The following is a 23,320-nucleotide window of genomic DNA, read 5'->3' on the forward strand; positions in this document are numbered from 1 at the left end:
GAATAATAATACATCGTAAGTGCCCAGTTGCTTGCTCGTCGTGAATAGCCTCATAAGTGGCTGTTTCCGAGATATGGTATCGCAACCCATTAATTAACGGTTCGCTTTAACCCCCTTAGATACTTAGAGCTACCTGCGACCTAGAGCTCCTAATTCAAATCATAGAATGAATGCAAGTGAAACGATTAGAAGAGCGTGAAGAAAATTTACTTCAAGTGACGCCAAAGTATCCTTGAATAAAACCACGGAAAGCTGCAGATAGTGGCTCCCAGTTTCCCCTGCATATCTAGCACGACGGTTTAGTGCGTAATGCATATGCCCTCTCCGACCTGTCTCTTCTTCTCTTGCACAAGATGGGCATATACAGAATAGGACCTTAATACTCGCCTTTGGATATAGGTAATCACTCAACACACTAAAGCTCCTATTTCGCCACCAGAAGACGCCTATTATATTTGCTTTGCTTAATTCCCGTTTTGCCTAGGAAGACCTCTGTGATCCCAGCTTACTCCCCCATAAAACCTGTATTTATACATAACTCCATACGGAAGTAACCGAAAGGCTTTGTCCAAAGAGCCATCTGTTTTGGAGTACATCAGAGTACAGAAAAGCCGGCATGTTCTAATTCAATTCCATCGGGAAGTATAGGCCGACCTTGCATGGGAAAGGGCCAGAAGAGAGGGTTCTCCAAACTGTCCCCTACCTTTTGGACTGAGGGCGACTGTTTCGGTGTCCCTGGCATGAAGTTTTCTGTACCCCATTGGCACGTTATATCTCCGTGGCGCATATTCGGCGAAAAAAAGTTCAGACTTCCGGTTTGCGGAAGGACAAGGCGATCATATTCTTCCGCCGTGAGCTTGTCGACATTATTTTCAACATCAATATTCCACTTCACAGCAAGATACCGTAGTATGTTGAGTGCCTGTTCGGCGAACTGGTGACAAGGGGCCATCTCAGTGAGATCCGAGATACCTTGAGTGATAGCCTCAGCCGCGCGAGGATCAACCTTGACCCGCTTTCTCACGTCGGCTTCAGTAGCTTCCGGATTGACAGAAATTGCGCCAATTGCCAAGTGCATGATGGCTGACGTGAGGACGAAATATGGCACGAATGAGGGAGTTCGTCGTAACGTGTAGAGGGAAGAGTAAGATCTCAGGAGGCCTTGGATAGCGTCGGCTGCCTGGGAGCAGACGTCACGAGGAGAGACTTTAGACCCGATGATCCGCAGCTTGATTAAAGGTCGAAATAGGAGTAGGATAGCAAAATGGTAGTACATGCTATCAATGGTTAGTGTCTTATCTCGACAACGGGACCTTTATGTTGAAACTCACTGTGCAAACAACACAGCTGGGGTAAAGTTGTGCCCCAACCGAAGAACTTCAGGAATTCGATCATACCAGTTAAGGTACTGGGTATACATGTTCAAGAGCTCTCTTGCCGTGAGCGGTCTACCCGGAGAATGTAGGATGTACAAGGATTGATGGACCAGCTCGCTCAGCTCACAGAAACACTTGTACACAGACCTTACATTTGACGGCTGCTGGCAGGATCGTTGTAATGGAGCCCCTGATACAATTAGTAACACTCAACACGATCGCTTGATAATGAACTCACCGTCATCAGTATATGGCACCCATAAAGAAGCCTCGATATCCCCTATTATTGCCGGTTTTGGCGGTAAGTGCGGGAAACAGGAACATTGTGGCAGTGAGCCTGTAGCGAGGGACCATGCACTGCGAAGGTAGGTTAGACAAATACTTTCTCAAAACACAAAAATAGACATACTGATCTAGTGCAAATGCTCCCCAGAAGGTTGCTGATTGCACAGCGAGTTCATCCTCATCCCCTTCATCCATGATTCTATGCAATCCCATCTCAATAGCTAGTCGGATGCTCTGACCTGCGTAATACCAACTTTCCGAATCTCGTCCGCAACTAGCTTCTCGGATCGACATTATGCCCAAAGCCTGGATTGTGGTCAACGAGTGATGGTCTGTCTCTTGAGAGAAAAGTCTTAGTGATTCTTTGAAGAAATGATCTCCGGAAGTGTATGGGTCATTGGGATTCGCTCGAGACATGGGCTGAGTCGAGAAACGGCAGCCCAATGCGAGGAGGGCGTTGACTAGTATTGGTGAACAGTAGCGGTTTCGTCCTTGTTGAAAGTCATGTAAGAAATGTTCTTTGCTGAGGGATGCGAATGTCGGGTACTCCCAGCAAAAATACAATGCCAAGAGATGTTGAACAAGAGTATTGTCGCTAGTAAGAGAAGTCCAGGTTGACGCAGCTGTTCGGAGTTCCGGCTCGTTCAGAGGTGACAAGATTTGCTCGACCCCTCGATATCGCGGTAGGCTATCTGTCATCTGTTCTGGATGCATTCCTTCTGCCCAAGATCCGACGCGGTTTTGTGGCGTCCAATTCATAACATCTGGGTAAGAACTGCTCCTCGTTGATCCTGTCTGACTGCGGAAAGATGAATGCCAGGGACTTTGCTGGCCCATCTCTCTGATGGGAGGCTGCTGCGGTGGCCCCTGGTTCACACCGAGACTCATCGCCGCCAACGTTCCCAGCCCACCTCCCGGGAAACCTGGCCCGGGTCCCATCGTAGGCCCCTCAGGTCGATCGGGAAAGTTGGGCAGCGGACCCCCTCCAGAGGGCGGCACGCTTGCTATCCATTCTGATATGCTCTCGATGGGTTGTCCACCTCGAAGTCGTGTGAGAACCCCTTCCCATAGCTCAGGTCGAATAAGCGCAGCGAATATTTGATCACTGGATCGCTGCTTCTGGCGTAGAGTCTCGATTTCAGTTCGCAAATTCTCCTTTGACTGGCGCACTGGTATTTCGTATACGCACTCAACATCTTTTTGCGCTCTGCAGCGCCCGCATGGTTTCTTGCCATCACACTATTGCGCAGCAATTGTTAGTCAAGAAGCAGTGCAATTACAGACATACGATATGCAAACAAGATACATATGCGGGACTCCGTCGCAAACCAGACAACATGATTCGTCGTGAGCCTTGGCCATGTACAACCCGAACATGAGCGATTCTACCATAACTGGGGAGATGTAGAAGCAGAATGAGCCGAGGCAATTTGCTACATACCTTTGCGCGTTTCTTGCGGCACTCGGTACAGGCATTGGGCGTCACAACGCCTAGTCCTCGACGACGTTTCGAGTTCTGCGGATGAGCGGCAGTGGATGCATTGCCAGATGCAGTCGAGGGCGTATTTGCAGACTGAACCGAGGTGGGGGTTGGATTTCCCGACGCTCCCCCAGCTTGCGCAGAAGCTCCCTGAGGCGTGTGTTCAGTGCTAGGCGGCGGTTGACTGCCGCCATCTGAATGCTCGTTGTCTACATCCATCTCTCGCACTCCGGCCTCGTCGCCAGGCTTTCACAGATATAACAAAGGCGGCAGAAGAAGGGCGGGCCCGAAATAGTCTTATACGAATCGAGCCCGGCGTTTGCCTTTAGGCTTTAAGGTCTTACCTTCAGCTCGACGAGCTTCGGGGATGAGGTCTAGGAGGGGCGATAGTGGAGGATACGGCGCAATCGTACATGCTGCAGAGGAAATCGTCTTGAGTTTGAAAGTTCGAGCTCTCGTTTTCTCTCCTAGCGCTGGAGATGTAGCACTGGCTTTTGCGCCTGGTTCAGGGATGCTTTGGGCTTGCTGCTACTTGGATGTCTTCTGGCTCTAATGTCGCGTCACGCCTCGTTGCGGGGAGAATGAGATGCGGAGACACGATGTTGAAGTGACCAAGCTCTCACAATGAGTTGTAGACGAGTCGCACCGGGTTGCAGCTTGTTATTCGGGCAACAGACCAGCAACTGCGTATTTGTTGACCCAGCCAGGTAGTTGGCAGGTCCAGGCGTAGGTAGGTAGTTAGCGACGACGTAACTGGACTAGAGGTGAGCTTCGAAGCTTGCAAGTTTGTGGATTGCGACTAGGGGCCGAGGACGCTTGTGACTGGTGCCGCGAGTCAAGGGGAAAGAAACTTGGCGTGAGAATGTTAAAAATCAACGGCGCTTTGAAGCGCACAATAATTTCTCTGTTTTTCCTCAACCGTGTTTTGTGTTTTGCAGGAGAAATCAACAAACGATGCTGTTAGCTAGAGGTATAATCGGTGCCCACTCGATCGTCGATGGTGCCAGTACTAGCAACCAGAAGTTGCTGGCTCTGGTGGTCAATGCACAGCATGAATTGACGGCTATCAAACCATAAGTGGCAGCAATTGGCAATGACGAAATGGTTAGTCTAGAATCAGACTAAGGGCGGAAACTTTGCGCAGATAACTCAAAGTCGAGAAGCGATCGTGAATCTTGTAAAGTGCGAGTGCCCAGGTACTACCCAGAGACAGGAAGACAGAAAATCCTTAACCAAAGTCAACTGTGATCCCGATACTGTCGCGTTCAATCCCACTTTTGACAGGTTTAAATATAGGTTTCCAGGGTGAGTTCTTTTTGCAAATGGATGCTATGTGTTTCGATTTGGCGGCTCTGTCTCTGTACTTGAGAAGCAGATCAGAGGTAATTACCATGAGTCCAGCTCAGTCTCACACCACTTTACCTCGTGGGGCGGAAGAGCAAGGAGGGAGGAATGGTCTCTGGAGAAGTCAAGAAAGAAATTCGCAGGTCGAGTTCTTAAAAAGCCGGAGGAAAAGGTTGCCAGTAAAGAGCGAAGAGAGTGATCTGTGACCAGGCAGGGAGGAAGCGCGATCGATCTTCTCTGCTGTGAATACCGCGGTCGTTCCGCTTTTGATGATCTAAAAACTGGACAGGACGAACTTTATACTATCTTGTCTTTGTAGCCCGAGGCGCATGCCATTCCGCCATTACATCTACTAAAGGAGGGCTTTGCAGACTAGAAGAAGTGGTGAAACAGGTAACGACATCGTTTAAACACACATTCTCCATGACAATACTCAAATGCCTATATGGGTTGAGAAAGGTGTCACTTTGCAGTTGAGGGTCGTTGGTAAAGAATATTTATTACTTGCTCATGTATCAATATCCTAATAGTCGATATTTCAACTACAAATTTCGTTTTCTCTTTTGGCGGTTGTATTGTCTTGGATGAAATCGAGTTCTTGTTGGCCCTGTAAAAGGGTGTCAACTGCCGTGCTTACGAGAACCTGCATGTTTCCTTTCCACCCCCGTCTCTCCTGTCAGATATTTCAACAACCAGCAGCAAAGGTAGGCTATTATCGTCTGATATGTCAATCACCAAGAGCTTCCAAGCCTCATTGGAGTTCCATTTGGGGGCTTGTTCAACCTTGCTTTTCGTCCTGGTCGACACGAACCGTCCAGATTACCATTGATCATTTGCATGGCACCAAGCTTGAGCCCACCAATAGTCCACATTAAGCTGGCGTTGTGAATTGCAAGTGACTTTCTTGGGCATAACATATGGCCATTTTAACCTCCACACGCCATTCAATTGGACCTCCTAGGTAAAAACGGTTTCCTAACCCCTGTGAGGATGATGTCAGAGACAACAGTGTTTCGAATTCGTCCTGCTACCCCAGACTGTGATCAACATTAGTATCCCATCACACGGCCCTCACATCTTGCGAGCAATAGAATTGGCCAACTCCGCCTTGATAAATGGAAGATAGACAAGGTAGAAAGATCTTTCTTGGATGAACGGCTGCCATTAAGCCTCCATTTCAATTACGGTTACTGTTAGCCTCAATACCACAGTCCCTCACAGGTATTTGCAGGAGCTTGAATCCAGCAGAATAGGAGTCTGGACACAGCTCATGTTGCGGGTGATAGAAGGATCTGCTCATATGGTACTGAGTTTTACAATATTCTCTGGTAATAGCGTAGGCAACATTTCGGCGGCAATCATCTGGTATTACAATACATTGGTAGTAGTGAACCTTTTCCTTCATTGTTTATCAGCTTGACCCTGGCTTGGTAGAGTACATATGAACGGCCCTCAGGTACCCCACAGGATCCTACGTCATTGGCATATGACGGACAGCTTCAACATTACCCCAAGACAACACAGCTCGATAACAATATTTAGCTGGCTCAACAAGCGCCCAATAACGCCATGTCTTGCAGGCCACACTGCTCGCAAGCACCTTTGATTAAAGAAAACAACAGTAAGGTACACGGATATTCTCCGACAAACTAAGAAGAATATCACTGCACATTTAGTTAATCCATGATAATTACACCGACATCCATGATTTCCCATGATCCAATGCCATGGCCTGGCTGTCCAAACACCATCCATCCCACCGCCATATGTATGCGCCCAGTTACTATGCATCAGTGTTATACAGTTCCTATCTCTCGACAATGACAACAAAGGAAATAATGGCATGTTGCTATTCATCACATCGCTATGCGAATGGTTCCCGGCGCCCCTTGCTTGGGCTCCGATTCTTGACGGGGCTACGACCCCGGTCTCCTTTGCTTGGGCTTCGGCGAATCGAAGGCGTGAAAGCTGGTGGAAGGAGTGCCTTCATTTTTGGTGGTGTACTGTCCGTGTCTGTCCCCTCGTCCAGGATCATATGACGCTTCATTCTCGGTGTCTGTACTGGAACCCACATGAATCCAGGGCCGTTCTCTGGAACCATTGATGCCTCGCGTGAAGGAGCGGCAGGTTGTGATGGAACAGGCGCCGCCGGCTTGTTAATATATCCGCCTAAAAAGAAGTTGTTCGCAAAGGCACAGAAAATCAGCACAGCGAAGAAGAAACCCTAAACAGATATTAGCTACAAGTTGCTGGGCAGTTTCAAGGAACAACATACCCAGGCCTTAAGGTTCATGGCGTCAGAGAACTCGTTGATGATCTCCGCGATTTGCTTGGCTGTCACCTTGACTCTCATGATGGCTTCAGGGTTTTGCGTCATACACTCGAACCACTCGTCACAGTGTTTTGCAATAACTGGGGGTCGGTCATTCCTAGAGCAACCATTGATTGTGTATTGCGTCTGACACTCGGTAATTCTGCCCATTATCTCAATGCGGGCCATCTCGTTTGCGTTCTCGATATCTGTCTTGACAGTGCTCACGATTGACCAGCCAATATAGACGAAGACTGAGACAAGGAAAAAGTTGACCAGCAACTTCACCCAGCGATACAGATTGTCGGGGGCGTTAGGGTGTTCATCCAACATGTGAAATAGGGAGCCCAGGAAACCCTTAGGCTCTTCCTTTGCCTTTCTCCTCCCGCGTGATCGGCGACGTGGTGCGATACTATCGCCCGAGTCGTAGTCGGAGTCTGACTCTGTCCATCGATGCCGATTGACAATGCTAACGTCCCTGTCAAGGTTATGTCGCTTCCTTTTGCGAATAAACTCGGATACGGAGAGGTCTCGGTTTGCTCTAATCTCGCCTCGGCCCGGGGTGTGCTTCTTACTCGAGAAAGGAGTCTTGTTGTATCGATGCGACTTGTCAATCTTGGAGGGACTTGCCATACCGCCCATATTGATGTCACTGGTATGGTCTACCTCAGGAGTATCGTTTGGGAAGTCGGACACCTCAGTAGGGGCAGGGCTATCTTCTGCACCAGAAGCTTCAGACAATGCCAAATCCTCAAATGGTCGTCGGGGCGTTGTAAAGGCAGGGTTACGGAACGGGGGCGCGGCAGCTCTTGGCACTTGAGGAGTAAAAAACGATGATCGTGGTGGTTGCTGTTTCGAAGGTGTCCCCAAGTTTGCGAAAGGATTTGGTTTTAAGCTCGGTTTTGAGGGCGAAGCAAAGACTGCGGCGCAAAAGATTAGCTACTGTCACCTGAGGACGACCTGATTTCAAGATCCTGCAAGGCCTCAACTCACCATTCTGCGAATTACTTTTGGCTGCATGTGTAAAGGGACTCGTGGGATCAAAAGGGCCGTGGTCCTGGTACTCCCAGTCCATAGGTCCTTCGTAAGTTCGACGATCCATAATCGATTGATAGCTACTGAGCAGCTCGAAATACTACGGTATAAGGGTCCCCTAGACGAACAGAAGGTGTTTTTTATACGTTTGGGCAGCTTTTTGTGAACGAAAGCAGCTGCCACCGAATTCATCAATCAATCCATGGCAACAAGAAAGACCAATGTAAACAAAGGTGCGGGTCACTTGCCTCAGGCCCCTAATTGGAGCTCCACGATTATGTCAGCAGACAAGGGTCGCGCCTCATGCCTGTGGCGGCTCCAGCCAGGCAAAGAAAGTTGAAGGTTTGCGAATTGTTGTTCCTTTACCTGGTGTTTGATGATCAAAGCTTTTGACCACACTTCACAGGTGAAATTCCATCGAAGCACTCCTTACAACAACGCCCCAGCTCAAGAAATCTACCATCTGAGCATACAGAGATAATTGCCGACGCAGTCAAACGCGATCGACGACGCGACCATGTCCGAAAGGGATTCCCCGGTCGGCGAGCATACCAAAGAGCCTGTCAACGATGGTCAGGAGCAAGAGTACGAAGATGCTGTCGCCGCTGCCGACTCTGATCACGACTCGGATGCGCTGTCCGAAGTAGATGAGGACCAGTTCGAGGACTACGACCCTGAAACTGCCAATATTGAAGATCGTCCCGTCGACATTGATGAAGATGTTGCTCGCACGCTGAAGGCCACAAAGCGTAAGCGTACAGAAGGCGAGGCGCCAAAGAAGCCTCGCGAAGGCCGGCGAGATAAGAAGCGTCGAGATCGGGATGAAGATGTCGAGATGGATGACGCAGAAGATGGGAGCAAAAAGTCTCGACGATCAAGGCGCGTGGCTGTTGATGGCGAACGACGCCAAAAGTCCAAGGCTGCCACGCCGGAACCCGAGAATGAAGACCACCTTTCACCGGAGGAACGACGAAAGAGAGCTATTGACCGAGCTCTCGATGCAGCGATCAAGAAGCCTAGCGGCCAGAAGCGCAAGAAGAAGGACGAGATTGTAGGTATTTTGATGCATGGATAAGGCCGGCAGCTAACTTTCAATTCTACAGGATCTCGAGGCCGAGATCGATGACCTCCTGGCGGATCTCAAGGTTCGAATGGAGGGGGCATGCCAGTCCGATAATCAGGCTCGCGAGGCTGGTCAACCAGCCCTTCATAAATTGAAGCTGCTTCCTGAAGTCACTGCTATTATGAACCGCAATAATGTTCAGCATGAAGTCCTGGATCCAGACACCAACTTTTTGCAACATGTCAAGTTCTTTTTGGAGCCGCTTAACGACGGATCCCTTCCAGCTTACAACATCCAGCGAGACATTTTCAACGCTCTAGCGAAAATGAATATTGAAAAGGAAGCACTTCTCAGCAGCGGCATCGGAAAGGTTGTTGTCTTCTACACTCGAAGCAAGAAACCAGAGCCCAGCATCAAGAGAATTGCACAGCGTCTTCTTGGAGAATGGAGCCGACCTATCCTCAACCGGACCGACGATTACAAAAAGCGACAGATTGAGACACGGGATTATGATTATGAGTAAGTTCCTCATCGCTCTCTTGGGTGTCGCTTTTGCTAACCAAAATATTAGTGCTGCCAAGATGGCACAACGCCAGAAAACCAACTCGCAATTCAGTCTATCCCAGCGCCCTGCGCCCAACACCAAGGAGGCTGAGCGTGAGCGACTTCTGGCCCCTTCACGAGGCAACAACTCTGCCCGTATGGTCAATCTTCCCTCGAGCTACACTGTTGCCCCCCAAAGCACATTCATGGGAAGCCAGGGCTCAGGTCATCGCCCTCTAGGCGCCGGTGGCATGGAGGCATTCCGCAAGATGACGCAGAAGAGCAAGAAGCGTGCCAACTAAGACTGCTAATATGGAACTCCTCCACCAAGTTATTTCAGGTTGCATCTTTCGTCGAGGAGCGTATTGATTGTAAGCTATTGGTTAATATCAAAGGCGACGATGGTAGAGGCAGACATCGGGTTTGGCGTTTAGGGCGTATGCATACAAGGCTATTAAACTCATAAAATTGAAGCCCGTTATGACGGGCTAAGGCGAACTGCTTTCTCAATTTTTTTCTTATCTCGTGCGTCACAATTCTCACTTGGGTAATAATAGTATGGCTGTTTGTCCCACGTCCTCGGTACGCCAAATAACACGGGTGGATCCTCAACCACGTGCCTCAACAACAGGTAGTGCTTGACATATGAAAGTTGAAGATTGGGCGTGATCACTTACACAACTGTCAGAATTATTTTAGTAGTACCTGGCAAAGAATTACCCGGGTCTATTGCTGTCGAAACGTAGCGTCGATGTGCTTCTGGCAACAAGCCCATGATCCAAACATCAAATATGGCCTAGATAATAATAGCCCGTTTTTTAAATAATGAAGCAAATACTAGCTAGATACGACCCCAGATCTCAGATTTTGGATAACGGAGTGCCGTTCTAGACATTTGAATCGAATAAACATATACACATATTTGTTACCCGGTATTCTTATCTTAGGTAGAATGTTGGTTTCACGACCGAGCTTTCGGGAACTGTGCCTTGGTAAGTTCTTGGGACGGTGACGTCAGTTCAGGTATCGATGAAGCCCAAGATTCGGCGATTGGAGAGGCTACCTTCATGTTTGACATGTGCTATCGACGCCAACATGATTAGTAAGTCAATGAGAAGTTTGAGTTTTGGTTGAAACGTGCATCATGGCAGATAACTAAGAAGTAGGAATGGTGTATCTGCTATACTTTAATTCAAGTTAGTTTTACAGTGATATCTTTAGCATACCTTAAAGGTAGTAAAGGTATACAGTTACAAAACTTGCTGCATCCTTGTAGGAGACAGCCTGGAATGCCATGCTCAGCTTGACCAGTACCCCACGTCAGTAAGGTACCTGCAAGAATGGCGTCAGCTCCATGCCCGAATTAATGAATGTGCGACAATTGTTAGCGCCTGATATGAGAGTATCGCTGCGACTACCGACACCAGCCGCTACCCCAAAACAAGTACCGCTAACTGACAGTCTGGATGTATTGTTTCCACGAATCCTTGCGTTGAGTCTGTCGCTCCGAGCATAGTAGGGATTGATATAACAATAGATCAAGTTTTGATTGCAGCGACACGCATCGTCATTCTCTTGTCAGTCCTTGCTGTAGGTCCTTGGGCCAATCCAGTGTCGTAAATCGCTTTGCGACTCGACATATCCACACCTGCATGTATCTCACGGAGCGTCTTTAGGTATCTTGATATCAATCATGTCGTCGGTCGTTCTTTCGATTTATTGCGGTTTCAGATGAGACCCCCCATAGCGATGGAGCTATTGCAAATGCTTATATTTATACCTTATCAATAAAAATAGAATAGAGTGTAAATTGAGTATGTAAACTGGGTCCATGTTTGTTTTGCGCTGAATTTCCAACATATTACGTGCCAGGCTAGACGCCTTATTAACTTGTTGACAGAAGTCGTCGCAAAAGTCTGTTGGCTGCAGTATCAACGTTATTACCTTGCCTTCTCTTGTCCCAGCCCAACCCATCAACCGGGACCCTGGCATTTGCATCTGGGCCCCTCCTTGCTTCCATCAGTTGGCAGCTGGCTATTTCTCTTCGGTCTTCTGCATTCTTGATCCAAACATTTTATCTCGTTAGATAGCACACAAGTGTTTGTCCTTCATCATCCAGCATCTACCGTGGCTCATCCGGATCCCCATCTCCCCGTCATAAGCCATTACTCCGTCAACCAGGTTACCTACTACAACTTGCTAGCTCGGCCTGGAACCAGCCCGCCGATACTTGTTTGATCCTGGCCATATTGTGCTGCCGCACCAAGTAATACCTACCGTATTCAGCTTCTAGTTATTTTGACTCATTCGACATCTAGGGAAATTAATTTGAGAGCCTTTGGTACCAGTCTTCATTGATACGCAAGGGAAAGAAGAGGAAAAGAAGAAAACAGAGACAAACCCTCTTTGCGACGCCCGCCGATCGAACACTTACAAGCACCCCTCTTCCCCCCCACTCCAACTTCGATATCTTACCGATACCTAAAGAAATTAGACGCTCGTCGCATCCTACAACCATAAATTACGACAGCTAAACGAATTCACGACGCAAACCATTGACGAATCGGCAATTCGAGCGCCATCTATATCCCGATCTCGTTTTACTATATAAACCTGCACAGTCGCGCGCCCTCAGGAAGACCGAACGAACCCAACACAATGAACGGCGCACAATCCCCAGATGCACAGAAGGCTTTGAATGCCAACAGCAACGGATCAAACAGCAACAATAGCAGCCTGGCGGCTAAGAAGCGCAAGAAGGATCTAAAGCCTATCATCACCATGGAAGATACAAGCCAGACGGATGGGTATGTGTAAGAGTGTTTCCTTGTTCATCTTGCTACTTATCGTTTATCTTCCATTCTCACTATTCCTAAATCACCTCCGCTACTTTTCATCTCGTCGTGCTTCTGGCAAACTCCCTATTGGCCTTGAGATTCCACGGTCGCGCATTGTTCTGCTCGTCGCATTAAGAGTGCTCGAACATAGACTATGTGGTATATTCAAGTAATTTGTACGCTGGCCTTTTGTACGAGCTACGACGTCACCAGCATATTTTGGTGCGCACTGGTACCTGTCGATTGTCCATCCACACAGAATACGTGATTCTGCTACGGACGTAAAACTAGGTTCTCGACTTGCTTATGTCTCGCGAGTGGCGAGGACGATGGCGGTTCCAACAAAACAAACATGATCCTATTCAGGTGTTCAAGAAACACCCAGCAAAACATGGCGTGGCATCCTGTATCACCTCACAGAGAAGAGCAGTGAAGCAGGTTCAAACAAGTGTGGATATTGCTCACGGCGGCATTGTTCCCTCTGCTCTGAGTCTGAGTCTTTGGAGGACTGTGGGCTTGGGCCTTGATAGGACGACACGACCCCATAAATATTGGGCACTCACCAACCTTGAATCCGTCGATCGATCACTGGGTCCTCTGTACCTGATCTCTGCCTGCCCTGTTTGCCTTGATAGAGGTGCACTTGGTCATTCGCCGACTGCATCTTTCGAGGTGCCTGGGATTGCTCTTGGCTAATGACAACGGAGAAAGATGGGAATGTGATGGCTATAGTGGTTGTCGCTATGGTTGTCTGATTTACTGCCACCTGACTTAGTTGTCTGCCCTTCTGCCATGACTGCGCATTCAGCATTCACACTCCCTGTCCTTCAGAAGGTTCTTGGCGAGCTGGACATTTTGGACTTGAGCTTCCAAAGACCCTTTATTCGCCGGGCGGGACGCTCCGCGTTGCGCCGCGTGCCAGCCATCCCATGGTCTCTGGCAAGGCCCTAGAAAACTGAAAGCCAAGCGAATGCAGATCCGCAAAGACGCTGAGCCCAGAGTCAAAGAATCAAAACCAAAGACAAGGAGCACGCCCCCGACCTCTGGTTAATCTCCAGCAAATCTCCCTCGTCTTGGCCTGGCCTGTCTTTATATATTATTTCCCCCTTCCTTTGTTTCTTTCTCCTGCTGGTCCTTGCCACAGCTTGCAGACCTCGACCGCTATCGTCACTTAACATACGCCTTGTCATCATCGTCATTTTCACAAGAATCCTTGTTCACTTTCTCTTCTTTTCCTATTCCCCGCCCATCGTCCGCCACACCACTCACCAGCGTATCTGTTGCGCACTCTTGCCTCAATTATAAACATTCTCGCTGCCCAATTGACTCGGTCGTCCTCCTGAAGCCAAGGAGTATAACAGAGTGCAAAGAAGAAGAACCAGCGCCCGACTTATTTATTACCAGCGCAAGCTGCGTCATGTAAAGACACCATGAGCAGCTTTCTCAAATCAAGGTTGCACTTCCCTACCCCGTTGACTCTTTTCTATTACATGCTGGCGCCCAGGATCGGGGCTCTGGACTGCCAGCAGTCCAGAGTCTGGGGTTCGACGCGCTCATTATATGAATGCATTGCGCCAGCACGTCTTGACTCGTTGCTACCTTATCTTGGATGATGTTTTGATGCTTCCCCGCCATTTCACCACTCCCAAGCCCAATCCGGCAAAGGTCCCCCACCACGCGCAAGGCCATCAGCGCTTTCGCCGCCGTCGCTCTCCCACCAAATCTTGCGACCGTGGTTGTTTGATCCGATTACATTGGCTCCGCCATTATTTTCTGTCATCATCAAAACCTTGCCTTCGTGCGCTGATTTTTGCCGCATATCAAGATACATTCTGAGCCATCACTGACCTCCTTCCTCCTATTCTAGATCCCACCAACTCTCGGCCATGGCCCACTCCCCCTCATCCTCGTCCGTCGAAGACGCCGCCGAAAACACTGCAGACGAGGAAGATTCTGAAGACTACTGCAAAGGTGGTTACCACCCAGTACAGGTTGGAGAGAAGTTCAAAGACGGAAAATACACGGTCGTTCGCAAGCTAGGATGGGGTCATTTCTCAACCGTCTGGCTTTCCCGAGACAATACCAACGGCAAGCATGTTGCCCTCAAGGTCGTCCGCTCCGCCGCCCACTACACCGAGACCGCCATCGATGAGATTAAGCTTCTCAATAAGATTGTTCAGGCCAAGCCCGATCACCCAGGTCGCAAGCACGTTGTCAGTCTTTTGGATTCGTTTGAGCACAAGGGACCTCATGGCACCCACGTGTGTATGGTCTTCGAGGTCCTAGGAGAGAACTTGCTCGGCCTCATCAAGCGTTGGAATCATCGTGGTATTCCCATGCCCCTCGTAAAACAAATCACAAAACAGGTGCTTCTCGGTCTCGACTACCTCCATCGCGAATGCGGTATCATTCACACCGATCTCAAACCAGAAAACGTTCTCATCGAGATTGGAGACGTTGAGCAGATTGTTAAGCGCGTCGTTAAGCCCGAAGCTGCTGAGAAAGAGAACAATCGTAACGGACGGCGACGTCGGAGGACTCTCATCACTGGCAGTCAACCACTCCCATCTCCCCTCAACACTAGCTTCAATCAATCCAACCTTTTCCCCTCACCGACCCCCCACTCCAGTCTTGCTGGTGTTTTGAATGATGGTAAGTCGCTCAGACATTCTCGTTGCCGTGTCCTATTTTGCGGAAACATGGCTAACCCATCATGCCAATAGGCAAATCATCAAATGAGGCATCACCCAAGCCGTCCGACGACGCTCAGAAGCAACGAGAAAAGTCAGCGTAAGTCAATTATACTCCATAAATAGAAATTTGTTCAGATACTGACACCAAACTTGAAGCGACCTTCTCAGCCGTGAGGTCTCTGGCATTTCTCTCGACAAATCGAACTCACCCTCTACCGCGGCAGGTGACAAGCGCAAGGCGGAAGATGCGCACGCCTTCGACGTTATCAGCGTCAAGATTGCAGATCTGGGCAATGCTTGCTGGGTCAACCACCACTTTACCAACGACATTCAGACGAGACAATATAGATCGCCCGAAGTGATTTTGGGTTCCAAATGGGGTGCTAGCACTGATGTATGGAGTATGGCAGCTATGGTATGGAATCCCACCTCGTGATGAGTATGTCACTAGTCTTGCTAACATACTGCGATTATTAGGTGTTTGAGTTGATTACAGGAGACTACTTATTTGACCCACAGTCAGGTACCAAGTATGGCAAGGACGACGACCACATCGCCCAGATCATTGAGCTTCTTGGGCCGTTTCCCAAATCGTTATGTCTCAGTGGGAAGTGGAGTCAAGAGATCTTCAATCGAAAGGGAGAGTTGCGGAATATCCACAGGCTTAGGCACTGGGCTCTAACAGACGTCCTGCGCGAAAAATACCACTTCAAGGAAGAAGAAGCGAAGCGCATTGCAGACTTTTTGACCCCAATGTTGGAGCTGGTTCCCGACAAGCGAGCCAACGCTGGTGGTATGGCAGGCCATAACTGGTTGGAGGATACGCCTGGTATGAAAGGACTGAAGATTGAAGGTTTGGAGGTTGGCGGCCGTGGCGAGGGCATCGACGGGTGGTCGACGGAGGTGAGGAAGAGATAGAAGGATTATAGACGCTCTGGGCATGCCGAATACAGGAGAACAAACGAACACAAGCCGACAGTCCAGGTCATCCAGACGATGTGGATGACTGGTCTTTTTTTGTTTGATGATCCACGCGGCTCGTGGTGCTATACTTGTGCATCTACATAGACCACGGCATCTCTTGAAAGCTGCATGATCTTGTCTTTTTGGACAGCGAAGAGGTTTGATACTTGCCCAGTTACTCAGCGTGCTTTGGTCTTGGTCATGAAGAAATATTGGGGTACATGTGTTGGACTTGCACTATCACATGAGTCTTATGAGTAGCATTGTTGAAATTAGTCACGGGACTGTGTAGGCGAAAATGATAGACTTGACTTGTTATACAGCAACTGATGTACAATGAAATGACCGAGGAATTGGCAGTCATCCCTTCGCAATTAAGAAAACTGGGTACAGACACAGCAGCAAATACGTGTTTTCTCAAGGTTCACATATTGTACTGGTTCCAGGGTAAATATGTAGCTTTTAAAACGTTCGATTAATAGTAGGTGCCATAATAACCACATCTCCATGATATGTCAATACTGTCGTGGTCGTGCAGAATTACATAGTAGATAGATACATCTCATTTCGTTCCATTACCCCCCTTGCGTTTTCTGGTGTTTGAAGCGGGACCATCATTGGGCGTGCTCACATCAACCATGGGAGGCTCACTGTCTTCACGAGCGAACTCCTCATGAGCACTGCCACCACCAATCTCTGCACTTTTGGCAGCGTCCAGGACCTCATTCATGATACGCCTCCCTTCGTCCAGCTCCCCGTTAGAGGCACCGCATGACATGCATCTCCATTGTCCAAGCTCGCTCAGCGTCTTAGTCCCAGGGGGGGCCTGGCCATTAACAACTCGGCACGATTGGCAGATGAGAACAATACGGTTCTTAGGAGCGGTCTCGTCCTCGCCGAGGAGGACGTCAAAGATACGGTCGTACCAGTGAGTTTCAGAGGCAGCGGTCGAGTAGGAGGAGTAACTTCTCTGCGGTGGCGGAGGAGGAGGAGGTTGAGGGGTACCGGGAGCTGAAGGAGGCGGCGGAGGTCCAGACCATTCGGCATTAGGAGCGAATTCGGCACCTGGTTCAATGAGGGTTGGGCCTGGCACAGGACTGTGAGCCCGCTGAATGTTGGCTGTCGGAGGAGGAGGCATGCGCGTTCGGCCTGGAGGTCCCTGCCCAGGGGCGGTATGTTGTTGCTTGCCAGCTGTCTTGTCTGCATTCTGCTCGCCATCCTTCTTCTTGCTCTTGTTGTCAGCCCCGCCGTACTTCTCGATTAACTCCATAGTGGAGTCATATTTGGTGGCATCCTTGAGTTTCTGTATAGTTTTCGCGCGCTCTTGCTGGTGCTCTCTAAGACGGGCGCTGAGGGTCTCTATGCGAAAGCTGTAGTATGTAGCGAGGGTCGTGCGCGTTACATAGATGCTGTCACAGTTTCGTCAGCCTGTAAGTCGCATTGCATGCATTGGGTGAAGAGCTTACAGTAGCGGACCGCCTGTAAGGCCACCCCATTCAAAAGCACCGAGGTTATCATATCCCACGACAAGAAGAAGTACGATCGCATAGACGAGATAAGCGAAGCTGAGGTAGAGTGTCCAGATGACGCGGGCGCGGCGAGAGCTTGCACGGAAGTTGTCGAGGGAGGCCTGAGCATCATTGATCTTGGTCGAAAGCGTAGAAAGCGTTTTTTCGAAGGACGCGGTGTCGGAGGATTCGCCCTACCAAGAGCATGTTAGCAATTGCACGCAAGCCATCCAGAGGCGAGGTATTACCCCCCAGGGCCAAAAGGCCACCATTTTGATCAAGTTGAAAGTGTAGGAAGGGCCCAGTACACAAAGAGAAGACAGCAGAAGGAAAGAACAGAAGTAAGGGAGAGTGAGCCCGAGTTACGGGCGAAAAGAAAATCTCGCGAGGCGAAGAAGAGATGAAGGGAAAAATAGAGAAAAGTGGCGATGTAAAGGAATGGTAGAATGTGAAGATTGAGTTGAATACAAGTGCAAGGTGTGACCTCATTCAGCTCAGCTCATGTGGGCGACCTGAGGACCCAGGGGGGGGAAGGACAGGGAGGGCAGTTAGCCTGTGATAGCTCCACTGATGCTAAAAATGGGAACTTGAGCTTCAACGGCTTGCCTGGGATAAATGACAGATAGCATCAACTGAAACCACATTCGCTAAATCAGGGGAGAATGTAAAAATGATTACAGAGTACGAACAGCACTTGTGAACACTATTATTATAAGGTCTAGGCTTCTTTTGCCCGCCAACATGTTCTGTACTTGCTTCTTAGAACATCGCGATCGAGATATAAGTCGTTCGTTTTAGACGAACTACAAACATTATTGTAGATCCATCGTCCAAGTTGCAGCACTTCTTCCTTATCAGCAGATAGAACTTGTGTTCACAGATGGCTCGATGCTCACTCGGCTCTTCTCCTCTCCTCTTGCTAGTAGATGTTTATGTTGCCCCTTAAAAATGCTATTATATAGCAGCTATGAACAAGTCACCTTGCACGGCTTGCTGTGTGACAACAGGTTGCAACCCACCTTAACGCAACTCCCATGTCTCGAAAACAAGAGGTTCAAATCTTGTTCTGATAAGGGAGGTTTGTCAATTCCATGTAACCCTGCTCATAGAGCAAGCCCTACACGATACCTTTACCTATCTGGGCGCCTGAACATCTGCTCACTAATGTAGGGAGTTTAAGTGTCTGAGCCACAGAATCATAAGCCACAATCCTTCCCCAGAAATTTCATGGGAAACACTGTAACTCTGTCCACTGCCCTTAGGGTTCCAGAAAAAATGTCCGCTAATAGCATGAGGGATGAAATTATTAGGCCATCTTATGTCACTTAGACTATACTCTTTAGGCTATTTATTTCTGTACCCTAAGACTTAGAGGGTCAATGTTTCTGCTACCCAGCAGACTGCCTCTGCCACCATAGATCAAGACCCTGCAACTCCTTTCATCATCTGAACCGCCAACAATCTCGCATTTGTCATGAGGGCATTTTGTTGAGCTTTCTATCGCTCCCTTTGCCTTAATCTTCTGGACTCTCACTTATATGCTCTCCCATTTACTATCCCAAAGATTTGCATCATTACCTAAATTGCGCGCGTCCCTTGGTCCCCTAAGACGTTGGTCTTCGACTCGAGGGAGCCATCATGTTCCAAGTGAGTTCCGCCGTGACAGCCATCTCAATTTCTACCATATGTGCGATCGCTTACACTTCAACAGCGGTTCAAAAGCGCCATCGATCGGACCATTGCCGAGGAACAAGCCCGCCAGCAGACGGCCACCCAGTCAAGAAGCCCCTCTAGAACAGGCTCAACATCGTCGCGCAAAGGCGATGGCACGCCGGGCCAGCGCGTGAAGTCCCGAAAGCAAGCCTCCGATGCAGGAGACGCGCCCAACCCAGATCCTGCTGTATTCGAAGCCGCTTTTGTGATCGATGATAGTGACGAACCGAGTCGAGCTGCTACCCCATTGCCTCCAAACGCTGCCGATGAGAAGAAGTCCGATAATACCAATGGTCAAGGAAACATGCCAGAAGACAAGACTCCGGAAGGCCAAGGTGCCAACGACGAAGGCAGTGCGGATAAGGCCCAAGATGGTGCGACCGATGCTCCAGCAACTAAACCGCAGGCACCGAAGCTGCAGGAGATGAGTCCCGAGATTCGACAGAAGTTGCGCAAGTTAGAAAAGCTCGAGGCGACATATCCTGGTAAGATTAACCCTCCGATCATATATATGTTACTATAGATTGACCTCAATGTCTAGAACTGCTTCGATCCTACCGTGTTGCCCATAGGCGTGCCACGGCAATTGAGCCGTTTGAGAAAGCGCTCCGCGAGAACACGCCCTTGACTTCCATCAGTGATCCCGAGGCGCTTGTAGAATACCTCAACCAAGTGAATCTCAGGAGTGACATGGTGATGCAGGAGCTGAAGAAGGTATCGACAGACAAAGATGAACTGCAGAAAAAGTATAACGAAGCCGAGGAAAAGGCAAAGAAGTTGGAGGAGGAGCTGGTGGCCGTGAGGTCTGCGAGCACTGATCAGCCAAAGACGAGCGATTCAGAGACTTCTAAGGACGCTCAGGATGGTAAGAATGGAGCCACTTCCCCGGAGGACCCCGAGAAATCGAAATCCCCTGTGTCCTCTGTCATGGGCATGTTCTCCCCCAAGCACAAGCCTCAAAAGTCACTCGGCGAAGTCGCCGAAACGAAGGAGTCTAACGAGGAATTCTTTTCTTACGATGATGAGATTCCCCAGCTTCAGGCTGACGTTGCGTCAAAGTCAGAAGAGATTGAGAAACTCAAGTCTGAAGTCGAGGACCTCCAGAAAGAGCTCACGACAGCCAGGGAGACCAGTACTGGTTTAGTTGAAAGCCTGGAGAACGCTACTCGAGAGCTAAGTAAGACTCGCGACGTTGCCTCTGTCAAGGACTCGCTGCAGGCCCAGCTTGATGACCGCAACAAGGAGATTACATCTCTCAATCAACGACTGGAAGAAGTGCAGAAACAACTCAAACAGCTAGAGGAGGACAAGAATGCGCATACCGCCAAGGTTGACGAACTGGAGGTTTCACTTGCATCGTCAGATAAGCGTACAAGCGAACTTGACGCAGAGTTGGCCAAGGCTTCTAACGCAAAGAACATCTCCAAGAAGCTGATTGATGACCTCAACAACCAGATTGAGACCTTGAAGAATGAAAAGTCTGACAGCCAGACCAAGATTACCGATTTAACCAAGAAATTAGAATCCAAACCTGCGCCCGCAATGCTTACTCCTGCCGCAACACCCATGCCTACAGTCTTGCAACCTGCAGCGACCTCTGCAACAGCTGCTAGCGGCGGTGGTAAAAAGAAGAACAACAAGAAGAAGAAGGGCAAGGGCGGTGTTGGTGGTGCCGTAGCACCCTCTCAGGCTCCAACAGCAGGAGATCCTGTAGAAACTCCTGAGCCAGTAATCACTACTGACACTGCTGGAAATGCCGAGCTGAAGGCTGAGATCGTCAAACTCAAGGAAGAGGTTGCTGAGAAGGACACACAAATCGATCGTCTTAGCAAGAGGCGCAAGACCGAGGAGGATTTACGGGAGGAGATTGAGTCACTGCAAGAGAACATTCTCATGATTGGCCAAGATCATGTCGAGGCCAAGGACAAGATCAAGGAACTCGAAGCTGAGAAGTTGGAATTGAAGACGCAGATTACTGATCTAGAGAAGAAGATCAGCTCATCTACATCAGACGCCGAAGCCAGCTCCAAGATGCAGAGTGAGATGGAGTCCATCAAGACGGAATACAGCGATCTTAAGGAAAAGACATCTACTCTGCAAGCTGATCTTGGAGCCGCACAACAACTGGCTCAGAACCGGTTTAAGGACCTCACAGAACTACGTGAGGTGTTACAAAAAGCTCAACCCGAGTTGAAGAGCCTGCGTCAGGAGTCTGCTACGCTAAAGGCGACGAAGGAGGAGCTCGCAAACAAGACCAAGGAGCTTAGAGATATGGAGAAACGAGAGAAGGACCTGAAGCGAGATGTGGAACGTGCTCAGAAGATATCATCTGATCGCGAGACTGAGATCAAGAGTCTGCAAGAGAAGCTGACTGTCGAGACCAACGCTAAGCTTCGCCTCGAGGATGCTCAGCGAGTTTCTGGACGAGATCTTCGCCGAAGCGAGGCCGAGAAGGTCGAAATCAGTGGAAGGGCTGATAAGGCAGAGCAGGAGCTCCAGTCAGTGCAGGAGGAACTCAGCAAATTGCGACCCAAGGTTAAGGAGCTTGAAGAGCAAATGCACAAACTGAAGCGAGAGAAGGCTGCATCGCAGGAGGAGGCAGACTTCAAGACGCAGCAATACAGCAATGCCCAAGGCTTGTTGAGTAGCATGCGAGACCAGACGGCCGAAATGTCCGTGCAACTGAAGGAATCTAAATCGCAAGCCGAGTCGTTGGAGGAAGAGTTAGCCGAAGTTCAGCGCCTGCTCCAGGAGCGCACACGCGAGGGCGAAACAATGCGACGGCTCCTAGCGGATGTTGATGAACGCGCTGATAACAAGGTACGAGATATGAGGGCACGAATGGAAGCGGCAGTCGAAGAGCGGGATCGAATCGAGGATGAGTCGGCTACGCTTGCACGACGCAAAACACGCGAGACGGAAGATTTGAAACAGAAGCTGAAGGATCTTGAGCGCGAGGTCAAGACATTGACCCATGAACGAGACGAGCTTGAGCAACGCGAAAAGGAGTGGCGCAAACGAAGGGAAGAACTCGAGTCAGTCGAAGAAAAGGCCGAGGCAGAAACAGACGAGCTCCGAACAACGGCGTCACAGCTTCGAACAGCCTTGGATGCATCAGAGAAGCAAGTCCGCGACGTAGAGAAGCAGCGAGCAGAACTTCGACGCATGCTGGAGGAGTCGAGGCAACGTTATGAGAAGCTATCCAAGGATCTCAAGGCGGCGCAGACCAAACTTGTAGCCAGTTCGAGCCGTAGTTCGTTCGATTCGGTACGAAGCGGAAGCAATGGTTCACCAGCTGGAGCCCCGGATACTGTTTACCTCAAGACAATCCTGCTGCAGTTCTTGGAACAAAAGGACACCAAGCTAAGAGCGCAGCTTGTGCCGGTGCTAGGCAAGCTGTTGCGTTTCGACAAGTGAGTTACTTACTACTAATGATGGTCTGATAAACACTAGCTAACCTAGCATTACTAGGACGGACGAGCAAAAGTGGCAGAAAGCTGTACAGCATATTGAGGTTAAGTAGGCCATGCAAGATGAGCCCAAGGAGGACGGACGGACAGGATATCCATGGAGCGGCGTTCATGGTTTGGGTTTAACGCCTTTGAGGACTGTAATGGCAGTCACAAAGGTGATTGTAGGAATATTGTGAAATGAATGGACGCCACTGTTAGGAGACTCAGTAATGCAGAGGATCGTGATGGTGTTGAAGCTCGAGTGGGTCCCCAAGCTCCGGTTAGTCTCAGATAGAAGTCATGACACTCAAAAGGGGCATGGAGAACAGATTCATCATTGAACCAACAAATCACTTGAAACATTTGCTGAATTGGCTCATGCAGCAATTGTCGTTTGTTTTCTTTGTCAGCTTCCAATTGACCTCTGAGATCGCGATCATGGCCAGCAAAAGTACGGATCATTCATCATGCTGACCCCACGTCGACGTCATGATAAGAGCTTCCCTAGCACAAAAACAATGTGCGACTCCAATTGTTTTCACCCTTGACGTGCTTTCTCTGACCACGCCGGGCCATTTCCTCCGCTGCGTTTCGTCATGGATATAACTTCTCCGGCAGGAGTACTGCATTGGCCTCTTGTTGGGACTATGAGCTCACTCGGCTCGTCATGGGCACAGGGGGAGCAGGTGAGCATAAGATGGCATTGGTTGAGGATCC

General features: G+C 49.4%; 7 protein-coding genes across 7 annotated transcripts; 4 read left to right on the forward strand and 3 right to left on the reverse strand.

The window, feature by feature from the left end:
* Positions 1-595: 595 nt before the first annotated feature.
* FGSG_02799 (uncharacterized protein) lies at positions 596-3,360 on the reverse strand (the record flags this gene model as incomplete). The annotated part of the gene is made up of 6 exons (XM_011324712.1): positions 596-1,277; positions 1,332-1,448; positions 1,524-1,566; positions 1,615-1,733; positions 1,786-2,900; positions 3,103-3,360. 6 exons carry the CDS (start codon positions 3,358-3,360, stop codon positions 596-598), a joined length of 2,334 nt encoding a protein of 777 aa, XP_011323014.1.
* Positions 3,361-6,349: 2,989 nt separating this feature from the next.
* On the reverse strand, positions 6,350-7,898 carry FGSG_02798 (uncharacterized protein; the record flags this gene model as incomplete). Its single annotated transcript, XM_011324713.1, has 3 exons — positions 6,350-6,709; positions 6,761-7,716; positions 7,790-7,898. 3 exons carry the CDS (start codon positions 7,896-7,898, stop codon positions 6,350-6,352), a joined length of 1,425 nt encoding a protein of 474 aa, XP_011323015.1.
* Positions 7,899-8,172: 274 nt separating this feature from the next.
* On the forward strand, positions 8,173-9,945 carry FGSG_02797 (transcription factor IWS1). The gene is made up of 3 exons (XM_011324714.1): positions 8,173-8,882; positions 8,935-9,413; positions 9,466-9,945. Exons 1-3 carry the CDS (start codon positions 8,349-8,351, stop codon positions 9,737-9,739), a joined length of 1,287 nt encoding a protein of 428 aa, XP_011323016.1. The 5' UTR covers positions 8,173-8,348; the 3' UTR covers positions 9,740-9,945.
* Positions 9,946-12,095: 2,150 nt separating this feature from the next.
* On the forward strand, positions 12,096-12,970 carry FGSG_02796 (uncharacterized protein; the record flags this gene model as incomplete). Its single annotated transcript, XM_011324715.1, has 3 exons — positions 12,096-12,244; positions 12,445-12,496; positions 12,566-12,970. The coding sequence occupies 3 exons, from the start codon at positions 12,096-12,098 to the stop codon at positions 12,968-12,970; spliced, it is 606 nt and encodes a 201-aa protein (XP_011323017.1).
* A 1,190-nt stretch (positions 12,971-14,160) lies between these two features.
* FGSG_02795 (kinase dsk1) lies at positions 14,161-15,938 on the forward strand (the record flags this gene model as incomplete). Its single annotated transcript, XM_011324716.1, has 4 exons — positions 14,161-14,926; positions 14,998-15,064; positions 15,124-15,382; positions 15,445-15,938. The coding sequence occupies 4 exons, from the start codon at positions 14,161-14,163 to the stop codon at positions 15,883-15,885; spliced, it is 1,533 nt and encodes a 510-aa protein (XP_011323018.1). The 3' UTR covers positions 15,886-15,938.
* A 554-nt stretch (positions 15,939-16,492) lies between these two features.
* FGSG_02794 (uncharacterized protein) lies at positions 16,493-17,710 on the reverse strand (the record flags this gene model as incomplete). The annotated part of the gene is made up of 3 exons (XM_011324717.1): positions 16,493-17,339; positions 17,397-17,632; positions 17,687-17,710. 3 exons carry the CDS (start codon positions 17,708-17,710, stop codon positions 16,493-16,495), a joined length of 1,107 nt encoding a protein of 368 aa, XP_011323019.1.
* A 1,366-nt stretch (positions 17,711-19,076) lies between these two features.
* On the forward strand, positions 19,077-23,038 carry FGSG_02793 (uncharacterized protein; the record flags this gene model as incomplete). The annotated part of the gene is made up of 4 exons (XM_011324718.1): positions 19,077-19,085; positions 19,150-19,636; positions 19,693-22,564; positions 22,623-23,038. 4 exons carry the CDS (start codon positions 19,077-19,079, stop codon positions 22,672-22,674), a joined length of 3,420 nt encoding a protein of 1,139 aa, XP_011323020.1. The 3' UTR covers positions 22,675-23,038.
* Between the last annotated feature and the right edge of the window lie 282 nt (positions 23,039-23,320).

Source organism: Fusarium graminearum, chromosome 2 (assembly GCF_000240135.3).
Source record: "Fusarium graminearum PH-1 chromosome 2, whole genome shotgun sequence".
NCBI lineage: Eukaryota > Fungi > Ascomycota > Sordariomycetes > Hypocreales > Nectriaceae > Fusarium > Fusarium graminearum.

What these genes read in the sequence shown, in the direction of transcription:
- FGSG_02797 (XM_011324714.1), top strand. Translation starts at nt 8,349, where the DNA reads ATGTCCGAAAGGGATTCCCCGGTCGGCGAGCATACCAAAGAGCCTGTC. An exon ending in GCAAGAAGAAGGACGAGATT is followed by an intron (nt 8,883 to 8,934) that starts GTAGGTATTTTG and finishes TCAATTCTACAG; the next exon opens with GATCTCGAGGCCGAGATCGA. An exon ending in ACACGGGATTATGATTATGA is followed by an intron (nt 9,414 to 9,465) that starts GTAAGTTCCTCA and finishes CCAAAATATTAG; the next exon opens with TGCTGCCAAGATGGCACAAC.